The following is a 20,156-nucleotide window of genomic DNA, read 5'->3' on the forward strand; positions in this document are numbered from 1 at the left end:
CCAACAGAATGAAAACTTCTGCATCAACAATGCTCAGCACGATAAGGTGTTTGTAACAAAGACCTCTTTGATCCAGCACCTCTTACTATTCTGATGCAACCTAATGCAGCAATCCCAGAGCACTGATGAGAATCACCCTCTACAATCCAACTGTAACCTCTAATTGCAAACTAACGGTGCAATCCATGCAAAGGAAGTAATCGGAAATTTCATTTTCCTGCATTAAGCTGCATCAACAAAAAATGGTTAACTTTCCACTCAAATATTTGAAGCATGAGTCCCAACATATTGGCAAAGGACTCTCAAATCTTTATTCAAGGAGAGCCATCAGCTGGGTGGAGTATCTGTTTAAAAACTGTGTATCAAATTTCATCTGCAAAGTAAGCTTTGTATAACAAATATTCAACATTATTATTTAAGTGAAGCTTAAGCAGCCACATAAGATCCTGTTCCTGCTGCACACTGAATGGGCAGCTAATTCTGATATTCTTGTCACTAACACTGGATGCATCTTTATCATGACACCTTTAGAATAATACGTATTTCTAAGGAGAACTGCTTCTGGTTTACACCATGACTGAAGCAATACTTGTGAGTGCAGAATACAATGAATTAATTCTTTAGCTCATGCGTTACAAGTAGAACAAATATATGAATGAATGTGCCCAATTGCTTCTTCATAAAAGCTATTTCATAGTGTCTCAAGTAAGAGTATACAAATTCCTCAGGTCCTTCACTGTTGCCCTCATTTTTACGGGCTAAACTACCAGAACTTTGTAACAAAGTCATCAAATACAGACAATTCACTAAAGATTATTGTTGCTCTTAAAACCTTCTGACCACTCCTGATTGACAAATAAAGCATCTTTTTAGGAAGTTTGTGTTGGGACTACTTTCGGATTTCACACCTGATAATCAATTCAACACCTGGGGCAGGTTTTGCAGAAATTCCTGTACTGAGACACTTGTCTCTGCCTTTGCTGCTGATGGGAATTTGAACAACAGAGCTCTCACAACAGACTCTTGGCTCCCTGGTCTGGCTCTCAGCCCGAGGCCACCCAAATGGCTACCAATCCTTCCGTAATGGGCAACAACGCAGTGAAAGTTCAAAAGCACACACCACCTTCCACCTCCATGTGCACAGCAAAGTGGAAAACTAAATCTGCGTACCCTGAAAACACCAACATCAACCCACTGTGCATCACTAAGCACACAGACTCTTCAGTAATTCCATACAGAAACAAATAAATTAAAACATGGGTTACATGTTCTAGATTGTACCTCTGTTACCATACAAAGTGTGCGACCAAACACAGAGTGGCTAAAATGTCACTTCAACTCCTCCTGAACAATGGGGACAGAGCAGTCACGCATCAGTAACCACTGCTAAGCACAAAGGAAGTGTAAAACAGAAAAAAATGAATAGATGCAAAAAGGATATTGTAAGTTTCAAAGACAGAAGATGATCTACAACAAGAAAAGCACTTTGCTAGTAACAGCCAAAGAAGGGAGCTGAAGACTTCAAACACAGCAGCTCAGCTCAAAAAACCAGCAGGTGAAGCCAAAGAGGTGTTGACTGGCACTTCATACACACAGGCTCTATATATCTAAAGGCTTCAGGGATTTTTCTGCTAGTCATGTAACACAGTATTTGTTAGGATGCTTGGGAGAACATTTCCATGGCCACGTGTAAGTCTCAGAAGCATCACAAATTCACCTGTCCCTAAGAGATCCCAATTAACTTTGCTGGCTCTTCCCAGCTTTAGACTACAGCCTAAGTAGTGGCAATTATTTTAAAAAAACAAAACCATCACCACATTTCTTTCCAACAGTCAAGTCTCAGCAGTTTCAAGAGGTTGTGTGGCACCAGGGCCATTTGGCTTTGCTGTGTCTGCACTACTGCCAAGAGCAATGGTCCCACTTCACCCTCTGCTTTGAACCAACTCCTCAGGTTGACTCAAGCCAAGCTCAAGCACAAAAGGGACCTGGAGGAAAATGAACCAGCTGGGCAATATCAGCTGATTTAAGACAAAACTGCATCTTTCCAATAAGGCCTTTGAAGAAAACTTGTCAGTCTGTGCCAATTTCAAGTATATTCTGAAGAAAAAAAGTAACCTCCTCCCCAAACCCTGAGGTACTAATATCAATTGTTAACATTTCACTCAATTTGTAAATTACTTGATTTACAGTTATGATCTTCTTTGTAAGGTTCACTCCTATTTTCTAGAGAACAGGGATGGCAAAAACAGGGTTTAACTAAGCATACTATTCAAAAAATGTTTATGTGACTTAACATTTGAAAAACTGTATTTTAAGAAATAAAAATCACACCTTTCTATGAGGTTATTTCTAGTACTCCTGAATGACAAGTTTCTGCAGCTCGGGTCATCAACAATAAATTCAACCTGAACTAACCTTTTAACTACTGACATATGTAATTAAAACTCCTTTAGTTTAACTGCTAACAGAAAAAAAAACCATGGGGAAAACATTCATATGGAGATACGTAAGATTAGCACCTGGCCTTCAACACTCCTTATTTCTCAGTATTTGGGAAATCCATCCTATATAACCAGTAATTTGTATTTAAGCCTCTTTAATTATTCTGGGTTACCAGTACTTGAAATGGAAATGACATTTCAGAGAAGATTTTTTTCAACCCGTAGTCATAACTACATTAAATGAGCCCAGCTTTTGACAAACATCAAAATATAGGGCACTCAAATTTTTTTTAGATTTTGGCATGGTCTACATTTAGTTCAGTTTTCCACTTCCTGTCAGAGAATTATGCAAAAGCAATTTAACTTGGGTATATTTAATGTATTTAAAAACACTTGTTTTTAAATAACATGCTCTCTCCAGGTGTATGACAGAACCATACCTGCCATTTACAGAATTATTTCACTGTGCTGATATTAACAATACAACTGCTTTTTAGATAACCCAGATGTATTCTAAGAACTGCCACTCACTGGAGACTCCCGACGAGCACCTGCCAAGTCCCCTCAGCAGTTTCATTCGCTGTCAAGTGTCTGTCACATGAGGCAGGGCAGGCACGGAGCCCCAGGCACAGCCCGGGGCAGCTGCCCAGGGGCTGCCTGGCCCCCACAGCCCGGCAGGTACCGCCCGCCAGCGGGGCCGGCACCGAACTGCGTGTGTCCATCTCACTGCCAACACTCAGACAAAGGAGCCAGCAGGGTGCCAGAGGAGTCAGGAGGCTCTCGGTTCTCCCTGTCCACAAGCACAGGGCGAAGGGCACAGCAGGGGCAGACCTGGAGCTGCACGCCTGGTTCTTCTCCCAGGCACTCAGCAATAGGACAAGGGGGCACAGGCTCAAGCTCTGCCAGGGGAAATTGAAGTTGGAGAGCAGAAAAAAATTCTTTCCAGAGAGAGTAATCAGGCATTGGAATGGGCTGCCCAGAGAGGGGGTGGATTCACCATCCCTGGAGGTTTTTAAACTGAGATTGGACGTGGCACTGAGTGCCATGATCTGGTAAATGGACTGGAGTTGGCCCAAGGGTTGGACTTGATGAACTCGGAGGTCTTTTCCAACCCAATCGATTCTATGAGTCTGTGATTCTATGATTCTAGATGGCCACATGCTGGGCAGCTGTTTGACAGCAAAGACTCTTACCTAACAGAGTTTTTTTTCCCAAATATTCGCACAGCTCAGTGGGTATTTTCTGAATCAATCTGACCAATAAAGAGCTGTGCACTCTGGATGTTCTCAGAGCTTAACAGCAAATCCATAAAAACATTTAATAAGTACATCCTCCAAGCTTCTCCATTCTGGCCCCAGGGACATCATTTATAATGGTCATGCACACACTTTCACAACTTGCAGCCTACAGCTCATCTCCTAAACCGATGTTTGAGTGTCTGATTGTGGAATTTTCAGACCATGTTCCTGTTCTCTGCAAATGACACTGTAAGCCAAAAAACTTCCATATTTTAGGCTCCTCAAAAAACCCTCCCCCAAGCCCCTGCAAAAGCAAACAATACAATCCACCCAAAACAAACAAAAAACCCCGCCCGACTGTGTGAAATATAAAATTAAAAAGCACTTCACTAATTTTGAACAATATGAACCACAAACATCACCTAAGAATAATTTGTTTTTAGAAGCATTTTGAACTCTACTGTGCTGCCAGGCAGAACAAAATCAAAGGCAATGGGGACCAGGGGTGAAAGGAGAGCTATGTTCTACCAGGATATTAAAAATCTGCCACATTCTAATGAAACTCTTCAATTTGTGTATCACTAGAAATAGATTATTTGTCAAAAGTATTAGAAACAAAAAAAAACCACCCTAACAAGCCCAAATCCCACTACTCTCAAAGTTAGCAGTATTTCAATGACCTTGAGTCTGGCCTTGAATTTATTAAGTACCAGCTCTGCAAAAAAGTAGGCAATTTTCAATCCCTGTGCACACTTGAGTTTTAATAATGCTCCACTGGACTGTTAATTTTTTCTTTAAACTAAAATGGCGTTACACTGAGATCCTCAATCCAATAATGGAAGCCAGTTTTGCAGATGGTCTTGTCTCCTTACCCTTCCCCATCCTCCCAATTTTGTTTAAATGCTTCCTCTCCAGCCAGTTAGTTTCCCAACAGTTCAGCACATGCGGTTTAGGAATTACAGGGCGGGTGACAGGGCGGAACACAATCATCAATAAACTGTTTTCTCACAAAGCTAAAGAAAAACTAGTCTGAAATGGCTTCTCCTGCTTTAGATTTTAGTCACTCTGCATTTCTGAGCTCTCACAGGAAAATCACACCCAACAGAAAATCTTCTCCACCACCCAACAGAAAATGCTTTCAGAAAATGAAACAGCTCCCCTAACCCCCTTATAAACTTTCTGTGTAGTCTAAGGTAGCTCTCAGCGATCTGGGTGCCAGCACTGGGAAGACTTGAGTTTCGTAAGCACGATGTTACTTTGCCAAGCACTTAGACGTGCGCAGCCACAAGAGGAAGTATTGGAAGATGTTCTGGAGCAAGACAAAACCACCCTAAATTAAGACTCTGCACGATGACTACTCACTAACCAACCTTACTCTGCAAGAAAATCTTTGCAGAACAGTAATTCAGAACTCAGCAGAAAGCATTCACGACATATGGGGTACGTGAAAACTAGTTACATTTATTTAAAACTCTAGATTATCCTAAAAAAAGCTGCCAGCTCACACTAGCCCAGTACCAACAGACGACCGGCACATACAAGGGCAAGGCACATCCACTTCTTACATCCTAATCGGTGCATGGGAAAACAGGTAACCATTAATTCCGCATGAAACTTCACAAAACATGTAACACGTCTGCAAAAGCGAGCACGATAAGCAGAACATTTAAATCATCTCTAGTTGCTGCCTACCCGCGGGTCTAGTATTCTCTTGTTTATATGTTAAGAACTGCACAGTGTAACAGGAACTGCTATTTCCCAGCAGACGCTCAACTATCTGGATTTAGGGGCAAGTGCCGGGTCAAACTTACAAGTTGATCGCCGTGCACCCTGACAAAAACTGTGAGCAGTTTTACACGGCAATGATCTCCAGCTCGCTGTGCGACCGCGGAGCGCTCTGACCGTACATCTAGCATCTCTCTCCGGGGATTACAGCCTCCAGATGTTAAGCTTTTAGTTAGCTGTTTGGGGTTTGTTTTTGAAAGTTTGTGCGCTCAGGTCACCCCCACTTTGCCATCCAGAAAGCAATAGCCATACCCGCCTGCTGACTGACACCAGGCCTTGGGTCGTAATTTAGACAAAACTATAATACGGCAAACTCCCACCTCCCTCTACGGAAGGGGCATGGGGGAATTTTTTGGTTCGCTGTGTCCCCCCTCCCAAGACCAGGATGTCGCAGCCGGTGTCCCTTGGCGGGGAGGGCGCTGCAGGCCTCGGGCACCGCGTCCCCGCCCGCAGCAGGAGCGGCAGCGCGTTCTGCCGGCAGCGGCCGGGCCGCAGCTCCGTGGGGGGAGGCGGTGCCCCGCTGCCCCCGCCCCGCCACTGCCCGACGGCCCCGCCCCGCGGGGGCAGCGGCGACCGGGCTCGGGGCCTGCCAGTCCCGGCGAGCGCCGCGCGGCCCGCCCGCTGCCGCCGTGACCTCCGGGGCTGCGGCGGCTCCGCCCCCTCCTGCCCGCCCCGCCGCGGCCGGGGGGCACTTACCGTCCCGGGACGTGCCCATGAGCTGGTCCAGCATGGCGCGCATCTGGGCCTGCGCCGACATCCTGAGCGTGGCGGGGGCCGGCGCGGCGCGGCCGAGTCACACCGACAGCGGCCTGCAAGGCCCGAGGCGCAGCGGGCGCTGGGCCCTGCCCCTCGCGTCACGGGCGGGGCCGCTCCCCCGCGGCCGCCGCGGAGGGAGGGAAGGAGGGAGGGCAGCTCCCGGTGGGAGGTGCCGCGGGAATGCCGCCTCGCGCCGGGCCCGGTGCCGCCGCCTCGCGCCCCGCGCGCGCCCGCTCACTCCCGCGCCCGCCACGCGCGCGCGCCGGCGGGAACGGAAACCCACGCGCACGCGCCCTGCGCCCCTCCGTCCGCTCCGCGACGTCAGCGCGGACGGGCCTCGGCGCGCGCCCATTGGCCACGGACCGCAGCGCTCGCCCGGTGACGCACCGCGCGGCGCGGCCCCTGATTGGGCCGCCGGACGGCGCCCTGGGGCGCGCTGATTCGCCAGCGCGGCGCGCGTGGCTGCCGTGACGTCACGGTCTCCGGGCCAGCGGCGCCGGGCGGGGCGGGGGGGGGGGTCGGACGCCGGGAGTGCGGTCCCTTTGGAGCTCATTGCCTTGGAGAGCGCATTGCCTCCCTTGGGGAGCGCATTCCCCATTCCCTTGGGGAGCTCATTGCCTCTGGGGAGCGCATTGCCTTCCTTGGGGTGCGCATTGCTTTGGGGAGCGCATTCTCCTTGGGGAGCGCGTTCCCCTTGGGGAGCGCATTCCCCATTCCCTTGGGGAGCGCATTCTCCTTTGGGGAGTGCATTGCCCTTGGGGAGCGCATTCTCCTTTGGGGAGTGCATTGCCCTTGGGGAGCGCGTTCCCCATTCCCTTGGGGAGCGCATTCCCCATTCCCTTGGGGAGCGTATTCCCCATTCCCTCGGGGAGCGCATTCCTGCCGGGCTGGTGCGGTGATGAACGTTACTTGGGTACTCCGCTTCGTGGAGAACCTCCCTGAAAACGGAGGCTTCGCCACATGCGGCAGCTGATCCAACCTGCGAGCATCGAGCCCGAGTTAAGAAGCAGCAAAGGGTTTTTATCTTTCCAACGGCTGTGCTTTGTGACTCTCCCTTTGTTATCCAGAGTGTTGCCACCTGGTGCCCAGAGCCCATCTCAAAGATCGGTGTGGGGGCGTGTTGAGCTTTCGAGGTGGGCTCAGTACGAGTGAAAAAAACCCACACAACCCTCCCCTTAGCATGATAGCCTGTATTTCACAAGGACTTGCAGAGATGGGGTGCTTTTGTATCCACGGGCAGGAAAACTTTCTCTACCCAGTGCCCCTCAGCTATTTAGAGCATGTCCTGGCTTTGCTTTTCCTTTAAAGCATGTTTAGTTTTGTTGGTTGTTACTTTGGATTGAAGGGGAGGTAAATGGAAGAGACTATTGGCTAAAACGTTCTTATTTAATATCTATGCTTAGGGGAAATGGAGAAATTTAAGCTACTATTTGTACCCACACTACACATTCTGTCGCTCTGGGTACTCTTTAAGGAGCATCTCTGGCCAAATTTCCACATTTCTTAGTGGTTTCAGTGAGCTTTTTTTTCCCCTTTCTGGAGCAACATACTACAGATTTTGGATGAATTAAACCTTTTAGTCCATTGGGAAAATAAATTGCAGAATACAGCAGCTGCATTAAATAAGTGGAAACAACCAGTATGTCACAGCCATTCTCAGGGTGGGGTGACATCCCACAACTTAGATCTACTAAGCTGAGAATAGGTTGGTACTTTCCCATCTGTGATATCAGTGTTTTTCAAAAAACCCACCACTGTTTAGTCAGCAAGACACTGTAAGACTTGCAGACTGGAATTTGGTCTGCAGAACCCTAAAACCTGTAGTTCCCACCTCCTTACCTTACCTAAGGGGCCCAAATCTCCCCAGTTTTAAGGACCTACTGTGCCTATGCACTGTACTGCAGGGATTAAACCATCCCACCATCCTGTTTGCAATGCTCTTCTGCCTGATACTTTGTTTTCCCTGGCAGTAAAAAAAACACACACTGTTTTGTTAGCCTTGCTTGAAGCTCCTCCCCATGCAAACAAAACCTCACATTTTTTGCCATGGTAGGTCATGGTTATTACAGATTTCTTAAGTATCTTACACACAATTCAACACTCTTCTGAGAAAACAACAGCAACAATCCAGGCCCCATTTTTTAAACAGAAACTCGCTGTTCAGACTGCAAGATGAGCATTTGTGTCCCTGGCGCGCCTGGCAGTGGTGGGTTCCCCTCCGCTTTCCTGGGCCCTGCAGTGTGTGAGAGCAGCACAGGGGACTGACAGCCACACGGGAAACTCCTTGGGCCCACTGAGAAACATGCAGTTCATGAAGCAGAAATGCCCTCTGCGAATCGCCAGCGCTCACTCACTGCCTCGAACCAAGAAAGAGGTCTGTGCTACTGCAGTGCTCGCCAGAATCCAGGATGTTCCACAGAAAGCACCTTTGTTCTTGGGAGAGTAGGAAATTCCACACATGCAGAATGTGGCTGAAAAACGCTGCAGTAAACACTAGGCAAATTCCCTTACCTACTGTTTTTGAGGGGGGAACCACAAACTCTCGAAACCCTTGGACAAGCAGATCAGTAGTGAAGGCTTTCATGTTTCCCCACTACAGCCAACTTTTGTGTCACCCTGTGGAGGCTGCCCATTATACCACATGTTCAGATGGACGAGGCAGACGACTGGGACGCTTCATAAAAGGAGAAGGGGGGCTCTCAGTTAAGGCTCTTTCACACCATAACCTAAATGTGAGACAAAAACATCTGCTGGAGCACCCAGCCCATTGCAGTAGCTGCAGGATATTTATTGAGGGATGTGCAGTGTCCACAGCGGCCCCATCTCAGCCCTTCCCTCCCGGCTGCTGGGGCAGCCTGAAGCCCACCAGCCCGGCGACCTCCTCGGGCGAGCGCTCGCCCTTGCCGTGGTACTCGCGGTGCAGGGCCTCGTGCTGGCGGACGCTGCGGAGCAGGCACAGGTAGGTGGCGGCCTGGAAGTGCAGCTCCTGCTGGGCGCGGCACAGCTTCTCGCTGGTCACCTGCGGAGAGCGGCGGTCAGGGCGGCCCCGAGGCCCGGCCGAGCGCCGGGGCTGCTCGGGCAGGGCAGGGCAGGGGGCGGTGGGTAGGGGACCCGGGCATACCCGGTGCGCGCGGAAGGCCGCGAGCACGTGGCGATAGGCGGGGCTGTCGCGATAGTGGCGGCCGGCGGCGAGGCGGAGCTCGCGCAGAAGCTCGCGCAGGGTGTGCAGGGGGGCGCCCAGCGCCGCCATCTTGCGCCGCCGCCAATCCAGCGCCGCCGCCTCGCTCTGCGGCCTCGCCCCCGCGCCCGGGCAGTGCGCGCTGCCGAGCGCCGAGCGAGCGATCGCCTCCTCCCCCCTCCCCGCCGCCATGGCAACAGCGAGGGGGTCGGGCCGGCGGGGCCGCGGGCCGGGGCAGCAGCGGGGCCGCCGCTCGTGCTACCGGAGCGGGGCCGCTGTGAGGCACCCGCGCGGCCATTGCACTGAGGGAAGCCGAGCCGGGCCGCGGCCGCGCCCCTGCGAATGCCGGGGTCTGCGGTCTAAAAGGGTCTGTCCCCCCGTTAGAGCCGCGGGGGCCGCCCAGCACAGCCCCGGGAGCCGCAGCCTCGCGGCAGTGGCGGCGCACGGGCAGCGCAGCGAAAAAAATAATACCACCCCAGATGGGACTCGAACCCACAATCCCTGGCTTAGGAGGCCAATGCCTTATCCATTAGGCCACTGGGGCTGCCGCGGGAGAGTTGTTCCCGCGCGCCTACTTCTCTCGTTCCACCCCTTCGCCTTTCATCGAACTACCCAACCAGCTCCCCCCGGGAGCCAGGCCCAGGCTGCGGGGCCGCACCGCCGACCGGTGTCCTGCACCCACCCTCGGGCAGGGCCAGAGCGCTGCCCCTCGCACCCGCCTCATCCCCGAAACAGCGAAAGGCTCGACGAAAAGCTCCAAGGGACCACCCCTTCAAATGAAACCTTTTTACAGCTTTAATTTTGTGAAAAATCACAGAGACAGTGCTAATATGTACATTCCTCTTTATTTAATACAGCACAGACACGTGACACATAAAAAAAAAGAAAAGTACACTCATGAAAAAGCCTGTCGCGGTCAGGGACAGGGAACAGCTACGCCGAATTGAGTAAGGCTCCCACTGCAGAACAGGGGTCTGCCGGCAAGGGTGGATCCCAGAGCAAAGTCTGCTGCCAAAAAAAAAGCTTTGCACTCCTTTCAGGAAAGCAGAAAAGGGTAAGTCCCTTCCGGAACAGATGAAGGCAGCAGTACCTGCAAGGTGCAGGATGCAAAACCCCATTACCGTGTTTGGGTCAAAGCACTGATAAAATGAAATGCTCTCCAGTTTTTCTTGCAGAAGGCCAATAGTCCTGACCTCTGAAAGCATTGGACTGCTCAGGGATAGCAAACCTGAGTACCTGGAAGGAGTGAAAACATCAAGTAGTCACACAGAAGAGTTAAAATTAGGCTCCCTGATAGGGCTCTCCTACGCCCAACTGGGAACGTGCAGGGAACAAACCGGCATTCCCAACTAACAAAAGACTAACAGCCATTAAACTGACCAGAACAATAAACGCATTTGGAACTGAAAAAGGCTTTTGTGGCAGCAGCTTCTTCCTTTTCCTACCTCAGTTCAGGATGGAGATAAAGCAGGCACCAGTTCCTCTGACAAAGAGCCTTACACACTTTTAAAAAATTAAAATACAAAAAAGGGAGACAGGTGTATTTACAAAATCCATGGCTGGTACAGTACATCATTTTTAAGACACACTAAATGCTACAATCTTTCAGGTCCTGAGATTATTACAAAAAACCCCCAACAACTCAACACTTGTGTTCAGGTCCAGTTTTATAAGGAGAGAGGAAAGAAAGCACACATTTAAAACCACAGTATCCCTTGAAGTTATGGAACACACCTCCCTAAAAATTCCAAATGAAAGTGGTGCCAACCACTCAAAGGTAGCTGCATTTGGTTGTTCAGGCTTGTTAAGAGGGGAGCATTTCATGGGGCAGTTTCCCTGGAAAGTTCATCGAGTAAGCACAAGGCTGTTGGGATCCTCTCTCCATCACTAAGCCCTGTGATCTGAAATGTGTGAATGTTAAAAGGAGGAGTGATCTTGTACAAATTCACGAAGGACTGAGTAAAGCATCACAGGAATCACCAACTCAAACAGGTTTGCCATCTCTTAGTAACTGTGTATTCCTTTGTTTAAAGTCGAGGAACGCAAACAATTCTAGCTGTGATTTAACACTCGTTTATAAAAAACCAAAACCCCATCGGCCAGCCTTTTGTTCTGAACTCATCAGTGAAAGGCAGCAAAACGGTTTCTCAGCCCTTCATTATCTGGGGATCACAGCAAGTCAGGTAGAGTTAAGCAGGCTACAGCCAAACTTGCTAAAATATTTCTATATTAGAAGTGACACCAAACAAAGGATATGGAGGCCAAACTGCTGTTGAGGGGATGACTCCCACTGCCATTAGCTGTGCAGGGCATTCTTCACTGAGCCTCTTTTGTCAGGCAGAACCAAAGGGACTTGCACCCACACCTGGTTTTTTCTTGATTAAATATTCTGAACACAGAGATTTTGTATCATCAGAAGTTATCATCAGAGATGCCCTTTTATTACAAAAACCTGATCTTAAGCTAGAGAATGCCAACATTTTAAGGATTACTCATTAAATGCTTCTAACCCTTAGTAAAAGAAGAGACAAATCACATAACAAGGGTACTAGTTTAACTGCTAAAATATAGCACTGCTCAGTAGACTTTGGGGGGTAAAAAGTAGTAGTTAATTGTGTTGTTTTTTTTTTTTTAACAGTAGTCCAAAAATAAAATTTCTCCATCTATTTCCAATACAGATCTTGAGAACTATGCAAGAACATGGTACTAACTGCTACATGATGGAATCACTGGCAATAAAACACACACTACAGGTCTCATCTCTGAGCTAAATTGTTAATTGTAGTTACATACAACAAGACTAAAAGACCAGTGAGAAATACCTGGGGATTGTGATTTAGCTTTTACTTAGCTGGTAACTCCCCTTGTTTAGAAGCAACTTCATTTCAGTGAGAAATTGCTTTAATTCACTTCTGATGCTGGAAAGAAACCCAGGATGCCTCATTAGTTTCTCCTCAAATCCAATCTGTACATCAACAAACATTGTAGCGGCTTCTTAAACCAATTGTGAGAGCTGAATATTCTAAAAAACTCTCAGACTAAAACCTGTCACAAGAGGTGATTTTAGCTTCCCTCTCAAAGCAACTTCATGACACTTGACACTACATGTTGCATCAGGGAAAGGGTTTCTTTTTTAAAATACATTTTTTTAACATTAGAAAAAACGTTCTGCAGTACAGACATTCAAAAATATTCCATTTTCTTTGGGTAAAATTTCAGTATGTGTTCAGGGGATAGCTGGGGAAAGGACTGCATGTAACACTGAAACACGTATACTTATCTGCATAGTTGATATTAGTGACTACTAATGAAACTAAGGCTTTATCTGGAAAAAGCTGAGAACACAAGAAAGTTTCTTCCCCCAGTCCTCTGGCGAAATCTGCTAAGTCTCAAAGTAGCTCTGGCTGCCTCAGCAGCGACAAAGTTTGGCCTACAATGGTGGCACCTCCTGTGGTTTTTGGTTGGTTCTCTCCTGCTCTTTGTCTCTTGGTACTAGACAGTAGCAAACATGACTGTCTTTCAATAAAACGCTTCTGCACACATTGCAAGGAAGAAAAACTAAAAACAAATATGAAAAACCCTTTTAGCATTGCACATGATAGGAGTCAAATACAGTGAACACAGCTTGCTCAGAATTTTTAGTCATGAAGAAAAATGTATTAGTTAATGGATGTTATTTAAGCAGGAGATGACAGCAAGGGAAGAGACTGAAATATACTTCTAGATACAATACATGGTGGTGGTGGTTGTTTTTTCTTCCCCAGAGTTGTTCTGTAGAATTACAGCTGTCAAAAATGGCTACAAAATACAGACATATCACTGACTACAAGGTTAGCACAGTTTCATTTATGAGTGTGCAAAACCAACTGTGAACAATCTTTGTACTTCCCCAGTTTTGGGCCAGTTCCAAGCTATGTTGATCTCTCCGCATAACTCAGCAGCAACAGGGCTTTCTACAGACCCAAAAAGCTATTACAGCAGCAATGGATCACCAGGTCATAGAAAAGGATGATGGAGCCACAGCAGAAGTTTCCACAAACAAAACATTCCCCTACACAGTGGTCATCTTTCCAGTGGCCCAGTAAGCATACTTCTGGCTGCTTATTTTGGCAGTGATTTTTTTCAGCAGTAGACACAGATTTTCACAACAGCCGCATTTGTTAAAAAAGACTGCAACACTCAGCCATCATCTCCAGTCGTAGATTCCCACAGATCAGCCTAGGATAAAGAGCATGTGGCAAACTCCACTGAAGTAACTTCACTGATGCACCAAAAACAGATTAAGCAGCACCCTTGACCATCACTTCAACTGGCTGAGCTACCAGCAATAGTCTTGTCATTGACTGGCACCATTAGATTGGTAGGAGAAATCCAGCTATGGTCTACTTTACATAATGGGTTTATTAACATGTGAATACAAACCAAGAACTGAGTTAGGCTATTCTCTGCCACAGGAACACATTGTATTTGGTATCATACTTTGTTTTCCAGACTGGTTCTCCACCCATGGACTCTTCATTCCATTCCCCTTCTGTAAAATAAATGCTTCCTTTTCATATTGCAGCTCAAAATTAGATCTTACCCAGGGGAAGCACATCACAGAACTTGAACAATCTAGTGATAAATACACATGTTGCCTTAAGTTTAGCACTTGGTCAACACGTGAATTGCTAATTTCAGGTATTCATGTTTATAATAATCCTAAGTTAGATAGATCCTCGGCACAAAGCTGTTAAAATCACTAGGTCATCCACTGCAGATAGCTAATTTTGTCAGAGAACAGGGAAACAAGCACAGACACTATTATGAGGGTTCACCTGCAGCTAACACATGAATTTACTGTTTGTTGTAACAGAACAAACCATTACGGAAATTTCAATAAATTAAGAAAAAGTACAACTAGAAAAGTACTTCATGGTGAGGAACTTAGCAGCATGTGAAGCATAGCCACCTTTAAATTCAATTAGCAGCTGCACTCTTGCAGGTTTTACTAAATTCCTTCTTATATGGTGGAAAGGGCTAACTTTGGTTAAGTGTGAGAATCCTTTGACTAACCGGTGCCAAGCAGGTGACTAAGCTGTACACAAGATTCCTTGCAGTTCATCTCAACTCAAATGTGTTTCAAGCTGCTATTTTAACTTTATTTTCCCCTACATGTCCTTGGGGCTGTCAGCTACACATCTTTGCCTCAGTAATTGTGTGAAATGGTCCAGTAGTTAATAAGGTTGCCAGACAGGGCCCATAATGTTTTTCCTCATGACTTAATTAAGAAACAAATTGAAAACTTTCAGAGAAAAATGCAAGAAGTTTCATTCCTGCTAGCCCCTTCCTTTCTCTTATGCACATTTACGCACACTCATGCACACGCTCTTTTATTGTACTGCCATCTTCGCACAAACGTTCCATTTTAAGTAGTGTCTGACAGACCCAGGAGAATGTAGGATGAACAGGTTTCAGGAATATTGCTCTGTGTGTGTGCATGTGTGAGAGAGAAAGAATGCACAAGCACACAGAACCAAGCCATGGTACAGCAGTGATGAAGTTACACACATTACACACTTGGTTGGTGTTTTTTTTCTTTACAAAAAGGAAAAAAACAGTGTAACAGCATAAAGCCATCTTGGCAAGCTTAAGATTTTCCTCCAAAATGCCTTCCAGCACTTCAGGATCTCTGAGAAAAAGTTTAAAGAGGGAAGGGAAATAAAATTAAAAAAAAGGCACTTAAATAAAGGACAAAGGCCTGAATCAAGTAAGTCATGGAGGGCAACAGCCATTTCATCCGAGCTTGGACCAAAATCTAACAACCTTTTTTTTAATTACTATAAAATTAAAATTGCATAAAGTGTTAATTAATCAGTCATTTACCTACTGCTTTTACCTTCTGGGTTCATTTTATGAATAAACCACCCCCCCTCCAACAAAACCAAACCAACCCCAAACAAAAAGCAAGCGTCCCTTGAATTATTTCTCCCCAGTTCACCAAAAGATGAAAAGTTGATGTGAGGGGAACCCTTCCACGGTTTGGCTTGGCTGTAGGTTTTCCCTGCAATGCCATCTTAAAAAAAAAACCAACAAAAAGCAGATGAGGGACCACTGTGCTTTCACCGATTCACTCAAAACCAAAAAAAAATACAAAACCCATCAACCCAAACACCCCAATGTTTCTAATCCATCTGTGGGCAAAAACTAATCAAGAGAAAAACAAACAAATGAAAAAACACCACCTGTAAACTAGATTAAAATTTGCTAATAAATACAGCCAAAAGTTCATTTTACAAATGTAGCAGCAAATGCAATAAAGTAGTTGGAGTCCAAGATGACTCCCAGAGGGTTACTGGTTCGCACAACTGATGGCAGTTTGGGAGAGTTGCAAGATTTCTCTGTTTTCATGTCCTCAAGGGTCTTGCACCAAGTGGAGAAGGAGTGTGGAGGAAGGGTCAGGTGATGGGACTGCAGGAAGGAACAGGCTCTTAACACCTGTCCCACCCCTAAATCTGTGCATCAGACAACTTTGATCGGATTCAAACAAAAAGCAGAACCCAAGTAATTAAAAGTTACTTCTGATTAGCAGAAAACAGATGTGAAACCCACAGCATCCACACTTGTGACTTAGTTGATCAGTATTTAGTCATGTCTCTCAAATCAACAGAGAAGGCTGGACAAAGTGACTTAGGCCATTTGCATCTCCGAGTGGGAGAACACTGCAGTTCTACTCCCAAGTATCAGGAAACTCTGCAGCCTGATCTTTCATTTAGCCTGCCTTCTTTCTTTTCAAGTGTCTCTGAGGATTTAAAATAGCTACAATGACTTTAGGGACTTTGGATCATGTAGCAGAAAACACTACCCAGACGGTTTTAAGCATCTAAAACCGGTGTTTGAAGTTATTGCTTGCACTTGTTTGGGGCTTTCAGAGAGCTTTGTATGTTCGCTCACATACAGTCCCCAAACCAAGTTCAGCCCTGCTGCCTGGAAAAGACAGCTATACTTGGCTTTCTTATTGCTTGTGAATACTGAGGGTTTTTTTAATATGTACAACTACAGTTTATTTATTAACCAAGGCCCTTAAAAAGTAGTAAAAACCTGGGGGGAAATGTCTTCAGAAGAGTTGCTGTGCAGAAAATAGTAAACCATTAACCTAATTTTGCATTTGGATGCTGCAGCAATCTTTCTCTTTCCCTTCCCCATCCTATGGTACCTGCAAAGGTCTCTGGGAATCACCCCATTATTTCCTTTGACTTGGCATTGCTAGGTCTAACCAGGGAGAACAGGGAACAGCAATGTAAGAGTCTACATTCCCTATGTTACTCATTGCAAAGAAACTCAGGAGCCTCATGACTGCAGTTACCCACTGGGAGGTTTTTTGAACTAACGTCACAAACAATGTATGGTCATCTTTATTCTCAGCATCCTGCTCTCTGTTTCCACAAGAAGTCTTAGTTTACTTGTTTTCCAAGTCTGAGAAGCTCAGTAGGACACAGAGGCAGGACTGCTCCTACCCTCGAGATTTGGAGAGGATACTCTTCAACTCAAGATGAGGCATACTTCCTGGAAGAGAGGAATGTTGAAAGGGAATTTGTGCTGTAGTTATACAGAGCTCCAAGTCTCCAGTCTAGAATTTCATTAAGTATGAAGACAAAAGATGGCAATTTGAATGAGATGCCTTGATGAGGAAAATATAGAAGAGGTAGAACTCTTAGGACAGGGTCTCTCAAATATATTGCTGCCCAACAGCTCACTGCCACAACTCCCTTAGCTACATGCATTGTTAAAATTGTCAGGTTTGACACAGTTTGGAGAATGAACATGCTGCCAGAACTGCTGGGCCTCAAGAATCAAAAGTTGTCTTCCTTCAACCCTTCTTGAGAAAAGAGGGGGGAGAAAAAAATCAGATAAAGCTTGCATTCTAAATAGTTTATGGTATTTTGACAGAATTTGTGCATCATGAAGAATGCCAGGGTCTACATAACTGTATGTTTCAACTCTTAATAACCGTGATGGAGATGGAAGCTTATCTAATCAACATGCCACATACAAAACATTAGTGCTACCAAAAAAGCATTTAATTGGCAGATGCTATGGAGTGAAATTAATGAACTAATGCACCTTGATTCAATCTGTCTTTCACAGAAGTGTTGTGCAAAAACATTTATTGCTGAGCTCAACCCAACATTTTTATACTAAATACACAATATATATTATTTTAAATTTATGTATATATATTTATATAAAATTAAAATGAGCTCTACATAGAAAAGAAACTTGTCTGATCTAAGAAAAACAAATCACATGTAAAAGAAACTTGCAAGCTCAAAATAATCTAGCAAAAAACATTGCAGATTCGTTATTCATGGGTCAAAGTCTCTCTAAAAGGTGTGAAATAACGAGGGGTCTCTGGTTCAATCTCAAGTCAAACTACTGGAAAAACTATTTACTAGGAATTTAAGCATCTCTGGTCAAAGGAATGTTCCAGGGCTGAAGGAGAAAGGCATCATACTACTTTCTTTGCTCCTTTCCCCTATGACATACTTCAGTTTTTGCCATTCTCACCTTTTCTCTGACAGCGCAAGGGACTCAACAGGAAAGTTCTGTCCTAGTGTTGAAAGTGCAACATGTGCTGGATACTTCCTAATCTTACATGTGAACCAGTTGATGTATTGCTATCAAAGGAAAAACAAAAAAAAAGCCAGCTTTGCAGTCTTGTGCGACTATGTAAGAAAGAGTTCAGGTCAGACACTCCCCAGGCCAGCAGGGGCTGGAAATGCTGGAGACAACCCATTCAGCCCCCAGAAGAGAAGGCACCTCTGGTCGCTTTTGAACGACTCCTCTTTGGCTAATGCCTGAAGCAGCTCTAACTTGACTCTGGAATAGGTCACAATCAGCTTTCTTTAACTAGCAAATCAGTATAATGCATGGCTTTTGGGAGGGGTTAGATGAAAGATGAAGATTGAGAATGAGAAGAGAACTGGTTGTGGTTTATGAAAGACATGAACAGAACATAACTTAATTTCAGTACCAAATAAGCACAAAGCACAGTAAAAGAAAGTTTAACAAATGGAAGGACTGAAACATGAGCATACTTTTAAAAAGCATGTGGGAAAGAAATGATAGTCTGACCAATAAAATGTGGGTTTTCTTTTCCTGTAAGTGAAAAATTTTCCATCCCCTTCCTCCCTTAAATAAGAATTTTTGTACCAAAAAAGAATCAAACAAATAGTCTGTGTCTCACATCTTGATGTACCAGGAGATCTGTTTTTGAAGACAATTCTCTAATGAGACTGCATACATCTGTAGGCTCCCTAAAGCCAAACAGCCTTGTAAAGCTGGAAAAATGCCCATTATCAGAAACTGCATTTGTGTAAAGGTTTAATTATAATGCAAAGTATCCCAGCACCACCTCTATTCTACATAACCTTTGGTCCACAACCGTATAGCACACTCAGGACCTACACATAACCCTACACTGGGCACTTTGGGCACTAATGAAGTGAATGATTCCACCTTACACAATGAATGGAGAAACCTATTCTAGCTCCTCTCATGATTTCCACTTTTCATTGGACTTCACCCAGACAAAAAATGTTGGTGCTGCTGTGGGTTTGACGATCAATTTCTTTTAAGAGCCAATCAGAGCAGATAAAGAAAGTTGTTTCTTTAGGCAATATCAAACTATGACCAGTCTGCATGACCAGGAGGACCAGTCCTCCTTTTCCTTCTCTCTTTGATCAAGTATTATTTTATTTTTCTTCTTCCTCTCACCACAGTGCTTAGGATCAGAATATGTAAACATCGACAGAAACAGCAGCCCTGTGACAATAAGCACTTTCCCAACTGGGCAGATTCTGTCAGCCAACCAGAACTGCTTCAGCTCCCTTGCTTGTCCAGAAGTCACTGGTTTTTCCGCTGTAACTTAGTGTCCCCTTTACTTTGGCCTCCATCTGTAGTTGAGAGACAGGAAAATAAAGGGAAGATAGAAGCATGAGTGAACTTTTGTTTTTGTAACTTACAGCATGAGAGTCAGGAATTTGGCAGGTTCAGCTTTAGAATCACCAAAAGTACATTGTCTTTACAGAGTGGAAGATTTTGTAATTTCTCTGTAGTTCATTTATTAGAAACAACCTTGTTGAAATCTGAAATGTCAAGCTTCACACCCAAACACTGTCCAGTTTTCTGGTCCCGAGAACCCCCAGAACAGCAAGAAGAACACCCACCAAGCCACTGCCACCCTTCCCGTTCCTTCTCCTGGCCCCCAAAGACACAGGTGACAAAGAAAGAACTACACTCTAAACTACACCTTCCAAAGCTTCACTTTTTCAGCTCTAAGACTTACAAACAAAACAATAAGATAGTCTACTTCAAGTTTCTCTTCTCTATCAAAATATGCAACTCAAGGATAAAATTTCTAGGGAAGCAGATCCTCCATTAGGAAATCATCACACCATTCACACATGTGAATACATACCCTTGCAAGAAACATGAAAAAACTTTTATCTGGGAGGTCAGTTTCTCCTTCAAAGGAGAAATGAAAGTTGACTTTATGCAGCCTCTAAACAACCATGTTAGTGTCCACTAAGTAATATTTTTTTTTTCCACTAGCAAAACTAGCAGACTTAAGTCTCTAGAATTGATACCATAAAGTACTGAAATTTTTGACCTTTTTTTGTTCCTGACACTAAAGAGAAATAGGGGGAAAACCAATTGTGCAGAATCCCAAAATACTGCTGCAATAGAGCACTGCCCTGCTCCCAAAGTTTATCCCTG

The 20,156-nt window shown here is 45.5% G+C and overlaps 3 protein-coding genes and 1 non-coding gene across 7 annotated transcripts in view; all 4 read right to left on the reverse strand.

Moving 5' to 3' along the window:
- LUC7L2 (LUC7 like 2, pre-mRNA splicing factor) overlaps nucleotides 1-6,529 on the reverse strand; it is a 30,757-nt gene extending 24,228 nt beyond the window's left edge. For 2 of the 3 annotated variants that reach the window (XM_071551914.1, XM_071551913.1), the window contains exon 1: nucleotides 6,161-6,529. In XM_071551914.1, coding sequence (XP_071408015.1) covers nucleotides 6,161-6,221 — 61 coding nt within the window. In that variant the 5' untranslated portion in view covers nucleotides 6,222-6,529. The remainder of the gene's footprint in view (nucleotides 1-6,160) is intronic. The other variant, XM_071551916.1, reaches the window with a different exon arrangement.
- A 2,437-nt stretch (nucleotides 6,530-8,966) lies between these two features.
- FMC1 (formation of mitochondrial complex V assembly factor 1 homolog) lies at nucleotides 8,967-9,545 on the reverse strand. Its single transcript, XM_071551917.1, has 2 exons — nucleotides 9,342-9,545; nucleotides 8,967-9,239 (listed from the first exon to the last, which is right to left on the reverse strand). Exons 1-2 carry the CDS (start codon nucleotides 9,468-9,470, stop codon nucleotides 9,045-9,047), a joined length of 324 nt encoding a protein of 107 aa, XP_071408018.1. The 5' UTR covers nucleotides 9,471-9,545; the 3' UTR covers nucleotides 8,967-9,044.
- A 324-nt stretch (nucleotides 9,546-9,869) lies between these two features.
- Nucleotides 9,870-9,942, reverse strand: TRNAR-CCU (transfer RNA arginine (anticodon CCU)). The gene has a single exon. It is a non-coding gene; the product is annotated as a tRNA-Arg (tRNA).
- Nucleotides 9,943-10,224: 282 nt separating this feature from the next.
- UBN2 (ubinuclein 2) overlaps nucleotides 10,225-20,156 on the reverse strand; it is a 55,821-nt gene continuing 45,889 nt past the window's right edge. For both annotated transcript variants that reach the window (XM_071551918.1, XM_071551919.1), the window contains exon 17: nucleotides 10,225-19,333. In XM_071551918.1, the coding sequence (XP_071408019.1) occupies nucleotides 19,284-19,333 (50 nt within the window). In that variant the 3' untranslated portion in view covers nucleotides 10,225-19,283. The remainder of the gene's footprint in view (nucleotides 19,334-20,156) is intronic.

The sequence above is a fragment of the Pithys albifrons genome, chromosome 3 (genome assembly GCF_047495875.1).
Source record: "Pithys albifrons albifrons isolate INPA30051 chromosome 3, PitAlb_v1, whole genome shotgun sequence".
Lineage (NCBI taxonomy): Eukaryota > Metazoa > Chordata > Aves > Passeriformes > Thamnophilidae > Pithys > Pithys albifrons.

Coding starts and splice junctions, on each gene's coding strand:
- FMC1 (XM_071551917.1), bottom strand. CDS start 9,470: ATGGCGGCGCTGGGCGCCCCCCTGCACACCCTGCGCGAGCTTCTGCGC. Junction 9,240..9,341: donor CGGCCTTCCGCGCGCACCGG/GTATGCCCGGGT, acceptor CGCTCTCCGCAG/GTGACCAGCGAGAAGCTGTG.